The 12,247-nt window shown below is 50.9% G+C and overlaps 1 protein-coding gene across 8 annotated transcripts in view; it reads right to left on the reverse strand.

The window, feature by feature from the left end:
* Slc39a11 (solute carrier family 39 member 11) overlaps positions 1-12,247 on the reverse strand; it is a 441,076-nt gene that overhangs the window by 334,112 nt on the left and 94,717 nt on the right. For 5 of the 8 annotated variants that reach the window (XM_075989998.1, XM_075989999.1, XM_075990005.1 and 2 more), the window contains exons 2-3: positions 10,290-10,408; positions 7,774-7,812 (exon numbers count right to left, since the gene is read on the reverse strand). In XM_075989998.1, coding sequence (XP_075846113.1) covers positions 7,774-7,812; positions 10,290-10,408 — 158 coding nt within the window. The remainder of the gene's footprint in view (positions 1-7,773; positions 7,813-10,289; positions 10,409-12,247) is intronic. The other 3 variants (XM_075990001.1, XM_075990000.1, XM_075990006.1) reach the window with 1 other exon arrangement.

Below are 12,247 nucleotides of genomic sequence, written 5' to 3' on the forward strand. Positions count from 1 at the left end.
CTCCCCAGTCCTTCCACCCCTGTGTGAGCCATCACCTCCCCAGTCCTTCCACCCCTGTGTGAGCCATCACCTCCCCAGTCCTTCCACCCCTGTGTGAGCCATCACCTCCCCAGTCCTTCCCCTGTGTGCGCCATCACCTCCCCAGTCCTTCCCCTGTGTGAGCCATCACCTCCCCAGTCCTTCCCCTGTGTGAGCCATCACCTCCCCAGTCCTTCCCCTGTGTGAGCCATCACCTCCCCAGTCCTTCCCCTGTGTGAGCCATCACCTCCCCAGTCCTTCCCCTGTGTGCGCCATCACCTCCCAAGTCCTTCCACCCCTGTGTGAGCCATCACCTCCCCAGTCCTTCCCCTGTGTGAGCGATCACCTCCCCAGTCCTTCCCCTGTGTGAACCATCACCTCCCCAGTCCTTCCCCTGTGTGAGCGATCACCTCCCCAGTCCTTCCACCCCTGTGTGCGCCATCACCTCCCCAGTCCTTCCCCTGTGTGAGCCATCACCTCCCCAGTCCTTCCCCTGTGTGAGCCATCACCTCCCCAGTCCTTCCCCTGTGTGAGCCATCACCTCCCCAGTCCTTCCCCTGTGTGAGCCATCACCTCCCCAGTCCTTCCCCTGTGTGAGCCATCACCTCCCCAGTCCTTCCCCTGTGTGAGCCATCACCTCCCCAGTCCTTCCCCTGTGTGAGCCATCACCTCCCCAGTCCTTCCACCCCTGTGTGAGCCATCACCTCCCCAGTCCTTCCCCTGTGTGAGCATCATCTCCCCAGTCCTTCCCCTGTGTGAGCCATCACCTCCCCAGTCCTTCCACCCCTGTGTGAGCATCACCTCCCCAGTCCTTCCACCCCTGTGTGCGCCATCACCTCCCCAGTCCTTCCCCTGTGTGAGCATCACCTCCCCAGTCCTTCCCCTGTGTGAGCCATCACCTCCCCAGTCCTTCCACCCCTGTGTGAGCCATCACCTCCCCAGTCCTTCCCCTGTGTGAGCCATCACCTCCCCAGTCCTTCCCCTGTGTGAGCCATCACCTCCCCAGTCCTTCCCCTGTGTGAGCCATCACCTCCCCAGTCCTTCCCCTGTGTGAGCCATCACCTCCCCAGTCCTTCCCCTGTGTGAGCCATCACCTCCCCAGTCCTTCCCCTGTGTGAGCCATCACCTCCCCAGTCCTTCCACCCCTGTGTGAGCCATCACCTCCCCAGTCCTTCCCCTGTGTGAGCCATCACCTCCCCAGTCCTTCCCCTGTGTGAGCCATCACCTCCCCAGTCCTTCCCCTGTGTGAGCCATCACCTCCCCAGTCCTTCCACCCCTGTGTGAGCCATCACCTCCCCAGTCCTTCCCCTGTGTGAGCCATCACCTCCCCAGTCCTTCCCCTGTGTGAGCGATCACCTCCCCAGTCCTTCCCCTGTGTGAGCCATCATCTCCCCAGTCCTTCCACCCCTGAATTTTCCATACATAGCACTTCCATGCTGTCATCTATGCTGCCTGTAACTCATTTCCTCGTCCTCCCCCTGCAGCATCCCCACCTGTCAAAACCTGTCTTCCCTCCTGACCTTTACCCGTGAAGCCACCTTTAGCTCCCCAATACCTTCTGCTCATCATCTCATTAACTACCACATACTAATCTGGCTCATGTTTCACTATGGGTAAAAGTAATTTCTGTCCCAAGAGACCCTGAGACTCTTGCAGAACTAGCTAGAGTATCACTTCCTTGCTTACTCTTCATAATGCTCTGCACACAGTAGACACTCACTAGATGAGGGCCTGACTGGTCTGAAGACAACTTTGCTCCACACTCCAAAGGAAAAAAACAATGGCTATTTTGCAAACTGAACACATATTTGACAGTCTGGCAAATGACACCGGCCCCTTACAAGGCATAGATTACTGGCCGGTGTTCCTCTTGTGTGCTAGTTGACGCTAAAAAGTGATTGTGCATGGTTCAGCAGCAGCCTCTCCACGAAGCAGTTAAGAACGTACAGAGATTTGCCCCTGTCCTAGAGATTCTAAAGGACAGACGTGAGGCAACCTCACCTGATCCTGTGTAGTCAGTTAGGAACATCTTTCAAGAGATGTGATGTTTAACATAATGCTTTTCAACAGGATTGGGATGAAAACGCCCAAGGAAAATGATGCCAGGAACCCGTGATTATTCAAATGCAGCAGAAGACACTGAGATCAGATAGGTCTATAACAAGCCAGCTAAACATTCAATTAGGTTTTTAAAATATGGACTCTTGGTTCACAAAAGTCTTGGGGAACAATCTAGGCCCCTGCCATCTGTCTGGATCCAGTGAAGCATTGCCCTGTCTGATGCCAGGGCTGACTCCCACGAGTCCCAGCCAGTCCTGTGATGTTTCACAGGCAGTATGTAATCCAACAAGCATTCAGGCACCAAGTGGGATTTCAGCCCCAGTTCTAGTTCCCAAGCTCCTGCCTCCTGTCTTTCTTTTGCAAGAGTCAAATAAAAAAAGAGGAGCCTGTGTTCCCAACCGGTGGCTGTCCACTATCGCCTGCTTGACTGGAAATGAACCAGGAGTAAGGCAACTGCCCACTTTGCCAGGCTAGATTGACAGTTGGGAGCCAATCCTCTAGCAAGTTCACGACGGATGTAATGGGCCTTCAGCAGGCAGGGCTGCAGTAGAGAAGGAGTTTCTTCTCCCACACAGTTCAGGCCCCTGTCTTCCATGCCTGGAACCCCTAAGCAAGATCCTAACCCTGAGGGTGACTCAGTTCAATTCGTAGCCTCACAGGCACTGGTGATTTTGAGGGGAGTTTGATTTCTCTGAACAGCAGCCCTCCCTTCATTAGAATGTGATCCCCAGGAGACTGAAAATCCTTGCCACTGGCCACACACGCTGGTGCTGGCTGGCATTCTTCAGGGAACTGCAAGCAGGGCAAGATGAAAGCTCTCCAGGTGAAGGCAAGCAAGACTCAGTGGGCAAAGGTGCTTGCCACCAACCCTAAGGACCCGAGTTTGACCCTTGGGATCCACATGGTAGAAGGAGAGACTTGACTACGGCAAGTTGGCCTCTGACCTCCACTCATGCTTCCCCCATCAGACTAGATAGATAGATAGATAGATAGATAGATAGATAGATAGATAGATAGATAGTAGATAGATGATAGATAGATAGATAGATAAATAGATAGATAGATAGTAGATAGATAGATAGATAGATAGATAGATAGATAGGTGGATGGATAGATAGATGATAGATAGTAGGTAGGTAGATAGATAGATAGATAGATAGATAGATAGATAGATAGATAGATAGATAGATGATAGATAGACGTGATTTAAAAATTTAATACAAGCTTCCCAAGTGATTGCAACATGCAACCAGGGTGGAGACCACTGTGTCATAGTGAAGGTGACATACTCAAAGCCAGAGGGCTGCTTAACACAACCGCCAAAGATGCCAGGTCAGGCAGCCTCAGACTTCTAGGCCAGGGCTACTAAAGGCAGCTGTAAAGCTAAACTGGGTTTATGCTGAGACAGGAGCTTGCTTTCAAAATCTCGCTTGGACTAGATATTCTTTTTGTGGCTGTGACACAATCCCAGACGAAAACCTAAAGGAGGTTCAGTCTGGCTTACGGTCTAAGGGGATATGGTCTATCACGGTGGGGGTCGTCTTGACAACAAAAACATGATGTGGCCAGTCACACGGCTTCCACAGCTAGGGACAGAGAGAGATGACCGCTGCTGCTCAGCTTGATTCTCCTTTATTCAGCCTGGGGCCCTGGTCTACGAATGGTGCTGTAAACATGGAGGGTTCCTCGTCCCCCTTCAGTTAACCTACCAGAGAAATCCCTCACAGACACACCCAGAGCTTTGCCTCCTTTTGAGTCTAAATCCCATGAAGTTTCCAATCAACATCTGCCGTCACAGCACCTTTGCCCTGACCAGCACTGGAGACGGTGTCCTTTCTTAATATTTATTACTCTATTTTAATTATGTGTATGCCTGTGTCTCCATGTGGGTGTGTATGTGTGAGCATGGGTACCCATGGAGTGCAGAAGAGTCAGAGCCCCTGGAGCTGGAGTTACAGTAGATATGAGTCATCCCATGCAGGTACTGGGAACCAAACCCGGGTCTTCTGCAGAGCAACGCACATTCTTAACCACTGGACCAGCTCTCTAGCTCTGAAACACTGGGTCTTAATAGCATGAAGAATGGTGTATGAGTCCATGTAAGTCAGCATACTACACTACAAAGCCTTCCTGTCTGCACAGGACCCTCAGCAAAAGAAGAAAGAAACACCAAGCCTCTTTTGCAGGATCACACAGGCCAGGCATCTCCCAGGAAACCGTCTGCTCCCAAGACATTCCAGGGTACATTCTGGAACCCACAGCTGGGCCCAACAGAACAGAGCTGTGGTCCTCTCCTTTCCGGCTATTCACATAGGCACCAGGCTCTGAATTCCCAGCCCCCCACATCACCTCAGGAGCCAGCAAACTTTTCTTAAAGTCCAAAGAACAAATAGCTGTGTCTTTGCGAGTGCTGTTGTTGCGATGCGAAAGCAGCCGAGGGCACTGGGACGTGTGGGTGTGGCTTGCTCTGGTGCATTGTCTCTATTCATAAGAACAGGTAGCAGATGGAGTTAGCCCACCAGACTGGTTGGCACACCCCTGCCAGTAGATTACAACTTCTTGACAGACACAAGTGTTTTCTTGTCCCTCGGCTGCCCTGCACTCATCACAGTAAATAGAGAAGAACAGGCTTCCACCAGATGCCAGATGAATGGGTGGGTGAGTGAATGGATGGACAGACAGGTGCAACCAACCCCATAATGCTAAAGGAGCATCTTGTGAGAACCTGCCTGAGCCAATCACATTAAAGGAGCAGCTATTAGGCATCTACCAGTTCCTACAGAGAAACTACAAAGATGGGGTGACTCAAACATATACACGGCCATGTAACCTGAATCTCTAGGTGTTTTGTTTTAGGGAGATGCTGGGAATTGAACCCAGGGCCTTGCACATGCTAGGTAAATGCTCTTCAACTGAGCCACATCCCATCTCTGGACCATTTTAGCTTTTTCTCATCTTCACATCACTCTCCTTACAAGGACAACGGGAGTCATCCTCGTCAAGGATTACATCCCCAAGAAGAGCATTCCAGCTAATTTGTACAATAGGCCCAGGCCTCCAAAGTGGGGCAGCAGGATGAGAGTGGGGGTGACAGGAATACAGACTGGTGGTAGTCATACTAACTAGGCACCGTACATACTAACTAGGCACCAGTACAAGCAAGACAGGGAGAAATAGATGAAGGCAGGAGATGGGTGGTGGCTACTCGAGAGACTCCAGAGGAAGGTCTCAGGGCCACTCGGTTAGGAAACACTCCACCCTGACACTCAGCAGGGCAAGAAAAAGCAAGGAGCTCTTCCCCCGAGATAAACACTGTTACATCCCCGCACTGTGGAGGAGGGGTGATATAAATCACTCCCTCCCCCACACTGCTGAGAGTCACAAAGGAAGCCTGAGTGTGAAATCATAGAGAAAACATACAATAATAACAGCAACAATCTATCTTCTCTCTGAGTGGTTCATTCCTGCTGTGCCTCGGTGCCCCTCTTCTCGCCATAGATTGTTCGCCTAGCAGCATGGGTCAGGCCACCCTCCACCATGCTTGCACAGACCGAGCAGGGCCAGGGGAAAGCTGGGGACAGAGATGCCACCGTGGTACCCGTGAGCCTTCAGAAATCACTGGCCTTTGGGAGCCATGAGAGTCAGGCTGAGTCCACAAACAGAGACGTGAAAGGCTGCCTTACGCCAACCTGAAGGGTCCCGATCGTTCACTTAACAGTAGTACCACGGACCCTGAGGTGAGTCTGGGGACAGTGGCTGGAGAAGGACCCTGCCCCTCAGCATCTTCACACATTACAACACACCAGCTTCTCATATGGGAACCCTCAGCAGATAGCTCAGAGTCCTACCAAGCTGCTATGGGAGAGGCCGTCAAGGGTCCATAAGTTTAAGGCTGGGTCTCTAGGGTGGCATTCCTGTGCGGTAACAGAACCTTTGAGAAGTGGGGCTTTATGAGGGGTCCGTAGGTCACTGGAGGCATTCACCTCAAAGGGAATTACATCACCCTAAATCTCAATTTGTGCCAGGAGTGTTTTTGCTGCTGGGAGACAAGAGAATAGGCAGAGGGCATCTTCCTAGGGGAGGCTGGAAAGGAGAGCCAGCTTCCAGAGCATTCTTAGGCAGAACAGCTTTATGGAGAGGAGTGTATGCAAGCTGACAGCCTAGAAACGGCTACTGCTCTCTATGTACCTACAAAAGCTTGAGGATCTCTGTGTTCCCTGAGGACAGACCCTTATGTGACAGCTCAGACTCAGGCGATGTCAGTGAGGTCCCACCCTAAGACAAGTTTTCCCATATCAGTGGACTATAGAGACAGCAAATGGGAACCGAGCTCTGCCGGACTAAGAGAGAAAGCTCACAGTATGCGCTGGCTGATACAGCCATGCAGTTGGGAGTCTACCCCACCACCGTGAAGTACCCATGTTTGGGAAATAAAACCTGGGAGTGCGAAATGGCTCAGTGGGAAAGGAGTTTTCCTCCAGGCCTAACGACATGAGTCTGACCCTCGGGTCACATACGGTGGAAGGAGGACATGACCTGCAAAAGACCCTGCAACCCCCACATGTGCGCTATGGCACAGGTATGCTCACACACAAACACAAATTCATGCAAATACTTTTTAAAGAAAAGTCAAATAGGAATTAAGCTTCTAGGTGAATTAACTCTTGGCTGGAGATCAGCAAATGAACAAGTGGTAAACACCACAGGAAAGGAATCCACCAAACCCAAAATGTAGAACGTTCTAGAAACAAAGACCTAGTTTCTCCAACAAATTACCAGCTTAGGATATGGGATAGGGGAAGGCTTGAGAGAGTCAGAAAACATGGCCAACAAATCTTCTGTGGATCCCAGCTCCTGCAGAATAATCTTACAGGTCACTTGGGAAAGACAGAGGGAATGTGAACACGGATTGAGCATTTGATGACAGCAAGGAATTACTGTTTGCATTTTGGTAGGTGTGACGGTGGCATACTGATTATGGTTTCACAAGAAGTCACTCAGTTTCAGATACATATTGAATTTCCAGGTGAAATTACATGGATCTGGATTTGCTTTCATAAAACATTCTGAGCTCCCAAGAAGGCTGCAGGGAGACAGATGGGATGAGATTTGCCAAATGTCAATCACGGCTGCAGGTGGGTGATGTGTACTGAGGATATAGATTATGATTTTTTTTTCTTGTTGCTTCAGAGTACCAAAAATAAAAAGTCCCGGGGCTGGAGAGACGGTGAAGCAGGCAAGCATACATACTGTTCTTACAGATGACAAGTTTGATTCCCAGCACCCACAAGAGGAGTCTCACAACCTTCTGGAACTCCAGCTCCAGTGAGATTGGATACTGCTGACCTAAGGGGGACCTGCATATACCACGACCACCCCCTACCCCACCTCCCGCACATTACATGATTCAAAATAAAAATAAATCCTTTAAAAAGTCCTTCAAGAAGAGAGAAAGGAGATGTTTAATTCATGTTATTTATCAGGCTAGGCCCTCCCCGGATGTTATCTTATTTTTTAAGTCTCTTCTCCATCTAAAGAGTAGAGAGTACCGAATAAGCCGGGAAATTCACACAGTCAGCGACAGGAGGAGGTGTCAGCTCTCATAGGAAGCACATCTGGACTATGTGAGGGGCTGGCAGCCCCGGGGAGGCAAAGGTTAGGATCAACACACTTCACCCACTAGAAGCGACTCACCCCTGCAGCAAAGCCCAGACTTCCGTCTAAGATCCGCCTCTGAAAATGAAAAAGTGAGATGTTTCAGTTTCCAAGGACATGATGACGGTCATGATGATGTGCCTCAGCCGGAACAGTGCCACACAACCCAAAGGAGTCACTGGCCTACTCCTAAGCTGGTGGTGACCTCCAGTCTTACAGAACGGGCCAAGGGGGGTGGGGTGTGACAGGAATCAGCTAAACATTCCATCCAGTCCAGAGTCAATCAGAAGTATCCTTGGCAGGGGGAGGGGGTCTTGGGGTGCACGGGCCACTCATTCTCTCTTACCCAGCACCCCTACGCCTTTAGTATGTAGTTGATCTAAAATGTGGAAATGACCAAGGGCTGGTAAGGAACATAAGAAGCAACCAAAATGGTCACAGAGGCTGGGACATAAACTGGCACAACCATGTCACACAGAAAGCCATGTGGTGGGACTAATGGCAGTCGACTACAGTACACATGCCACTATTGAGAAATGACAGAAATGCATGCTGGGAATCACCAAACCCATGAACATTGTGCACTGTTCATAAGACCCCAAAACCAGAAACTACACCAAGTCCCACCCACAGAAAGACAGATACAGCGAGGAGGACAACCAACTACCACAGGGTGAAGAAATTACGCACACACGTTACATGCACAAAGAACACACTGTGTGCATGCATGTGTGGATAGATAGGCATAGACACATATACACAACAGACAGAAGCAGTGGGTAGACTGGGAACTGAACAGGGTGAACTCAGCCAGACACCAAACAGTAAACGCTACGTGAGGCTAGCATCTCACAACAGCACCCAGACGGGAACATCTACCCTGTGGGGGACACGGGACACAGTCAGGGTATCATACATGGAATGGAAGTCCAGATCAGGGTAGTAACTGGGAAGGATCCTGAAGAAAATATGAGGAGCTGTCACTTGATCTCGGCCCAGATTCATGGGCCTTTATAAAATAATGAACTGCATAGGTATAAAATGTGCACATCTGTTCCAATTTACTCTGCGTCCATCGCATACAGTAGACAATCTCTTGTGGTCTGCACATACAATGTAATGGTCTTCAGCATTAAAAAGGGAAGATGCCCCATTCTGGGACAGTGTGGATGAACCTCATGGACACCATGCTAAGTGAGACAGTGGTCCTTGCACACAAGGCTTCTCTGTGCCCACTCAGCAACCTCCCTCTCACTCCCTCCCACTCCTCTCAGCTTCTGGCAAGGGCCATTTTCTATCTGTGAATTTGACCTAACTAGGTGTCTTATACACCGAGATCTTGGGTGCCTTATAGTTCCTGGTTGTGTAATTTGAGATCCAAGTCTCCACATGATAGATTTGGGCCAACCAGCCTCCCCAGTTAAGGTGGAGGCAGCAGTGTGGGAGGCGGTACCTTATTGCTGAAGCCAGTACCTGTCAAACTGGTCTATAACACATGGGGCCTGAGACACTGACTTTTCTAGAGTTTTCCTTTCTAGATCCAGGGCTCTCTCATGGGCCACCCTTACAGCATCTCCAAGTGCCCCGAGCAAAGCAAGAATTATATTCTTCAAGAGAGCCATGAGTGACCCGGGGCTGCAGATGGCAGGGTTGGAGGAGAGTGGAATTTCAGGCATAAGAGGTGGGTATGGGCTATACCTGTGGTATAGAGTGTGGGAGGGTGTATGTTGAGGGCAGAGGAGGATGTAAGGATGAGTGTAGAGGAAGAAGGACAGGAAGATACAGGAGATCTCGTGAGAATGTGGGGCCAGAATGTACGACATGAGAATGAATGGAGGTACTGGGGGCTATCCGTAGGACGTGTGGGGCAAGGGCTGGACAGACACAGTATGCATATGGGCTAGGAGTTTATCTGTACTCACCTAAGAGAGGATGCATTTGAGGTAAGGGTGGGCTTACATGATGTCGGAAGAGAAAATGAGGGAGTGGGACTACCTGTATTCATTCGGGAATAGAGGTAGGCAGATAGAAGTCTGCAGGGGTTAAGGAGGTGAGCCTGTCAATATTTAGCCAAGGGGGAGGAACGAAATGCCCTGGGCGGGGAGGGTAGAAGAGAAGCAGCTCTCTTCCTCCCCGCAAGGTCTAACTAACCAATTGTCTAACTAACTCAAGGCCACAGGGAGGGCAGTTCCATCTGAAACCTAATCAGCTGGGATCCTGCACAGTACACCCTGCTCCAGGCATGCAGGAAATTAGATGGAAGCTCGGAATGAGGCAGCAAGTTAATGGAGGCGAAATAGCAAGTCACTCCGTGCCACGCCCTTTTGAGCTGGGGTGCCAGAGGCAGGTGAGGGCAAAACAATGTGTGGCTTGTGTGCCACCAACAGGTGCCTACCTCCTGACCTAGTAAGGGGACAGAGAGAAAACAAGGAGGTAAGAGAACATTGCCACCTCACCAACTGCCCGTGTGGCCGCTGCCAATCGCTGTGCAGAAGAGGGACAGTTTCGGAGCTCACAAAGGGTCCCTGTGAACCTCCAGAAAGGAAGCAACTCACCTGCCCACTGGAGAATACGAACACAAGAGCTGCTCCGGCAGCAGTCATTGCCCAGGTAAAGAAGGTCCCCAGCAAGGCCTGGAACACGGAGCTGTAGCCTTGCAGCATGCTGGATACAGCTGTGTACAGAACAAGAGAGTCAAATGCTGAGGGGCCCTGAAAGTGACATATGCATGCCCCAAACCCCTGCCTACGGGGCTTTCCATCAGAGTAGGTGGTGTGTACCTTCCAGTCGCCCCAATGCAGTAAGCAGCCTTGCATCCGGGCTCCAGGAACAGTAAAAGTCAAATAACTTTAAAAAGCGACCTGAGAACACAGGGAGAAAGAGGCCAGAAAGCCCTCCCAAGAGGCTGCAGTACTGGGAAGTTGCTCAAGAGAGAAGCATGAAGAGTCTGAGCTGCACAAGGTGGAGGGAAGGGGCCATCGAGATCCTGCCACAGCCTTCCCCACTCATTCCATGCACCTGCCCTTGCCCGCCATTTCGTCCCAGTCCCTGCCAATGTGAGCCTCTAGCTCAAATTCCCTCTAAATTCCATCTGATTCCTACTCACGCCTTCCCGGCTCCCCGAGCCAGGCTCCTGGCTAAACACAGGAGAAATTCCACTGACAGCCCTTCACTCCTCCATGGAGTCTCCGAGCCAAAGTCCAACAATGCCCGTATAGGGGCCACACTCCCATTCAACTCAGTTCATTATAGCATCTTTACAGACCCAGACAGCCGTACCTCCATGTTTTTGCTCCCATAAGCCCCTTCAGGGATGCCTTCCCTCCATGGCTCCTACCCTCTGAACCCAAGAGTCTCCTCTGAGGCCCACCTGATGCCAGCTCTGTGATAAAACATTCCACAATCCCCCAGCGTGTCCAAACACATATCCTTGCTGCTCTCTATAGGAGTCTGCCTCCTTCATCTCTTCTATCCTAAACTGCTTGAGGATGGAGACCACGCTTTGCCAAGGCCTTGTGAAAAGGGGCATGGGCACCCCCTGGGAACTACTTGCTGAATGAGAAGGAGCTAGCTTACCCAGACAGGAGAACCAGAGAGCACAAAGAAATAAAACTATGAGCGGCGCTTGCCCTGAAGCTCAGCACTCTTGACGGTGACGCGGCAGCATGGCCCACCAAGAAAAGAAAGGGCTTCTCTTGCGTGGGTCCAGAGAACCTCCTCAGACTTAGCCATGCTCAGCACTGAGGCCATAGTCAGCCCACCCCCTCCTAGCTCTGAAGCGATAGCGTCAGGCTTCTCCTGTGGAAAGTTCCAAAGCAAGGAAGTCCACTTGAGAAGCAGCCCTGTGCCCTGGCACACACTAGGTGTGGGGCCTCAGCTGAAAGGCCTCATTCAGCTCCCCTTTCCCTCTCCAGCACCCACAGGACTGGACCTGGCCCCACCTGGCTTGGCTCCCTCAGTGCTGAGCAGCCAGGAATTCCATGCCTGCATATCAAGGGCTGAAGATGTTCCCACTGCTGACCTTAGAGGAAACCATGGCAACTTGTGGACAGGGCCCTGTACCCAATCCACACTCAGGAAAGGGTGTGGGCTCAGAGGAGCCCAGCTGGGCCCCTGTGCTAGGTCTAAGGTAAAACCACCAAGTGGGTTCAGATTCCAAATATATGCAACCTTTTACCATTTCAACAGGACACTGCTGTATGAGAACCGTGCAATCAAATAACAACAAAAGCTCCACCAAGCCTGACAACCTGAGTCTAATTCCCAATACTCACATGAGGGAAAGCACCAACTTGCTGCCCTCTGACATTTGCACCATGGGAGACACAAGTCCCACAGACAAACACTACATAAGCAAATTAAAAGGCAGATTGAAAATGCATCCTCTCCCAAATCTCACCATGTTCAAGTGAGTTTACTTTTTGTACTTGGCTGTACTCGTCTCTATCCTGGGGTGCAGTTTGAACACCCCTGAGGGAGGCACTCAAGACAGTGGCCTGCACAAATTAACAAC

Source organism: Microtus pennsylvanicus, chromosome 11 (genome assembly GCF_037038515.1).
Source record: "Microtus pennsylvanicus isolate mMicPen1 chromosome 11, mMicPen1.hap1, whole genome shotgun sequence".
In the NCBI taxonomy this organism is placed as follows: domain Eukaryota; kingdom Metazoa; phylum Chordata; class Mammalia; order Rodentia; family Cricetidae; genus Microtus; species Microtus pennsylvanicus.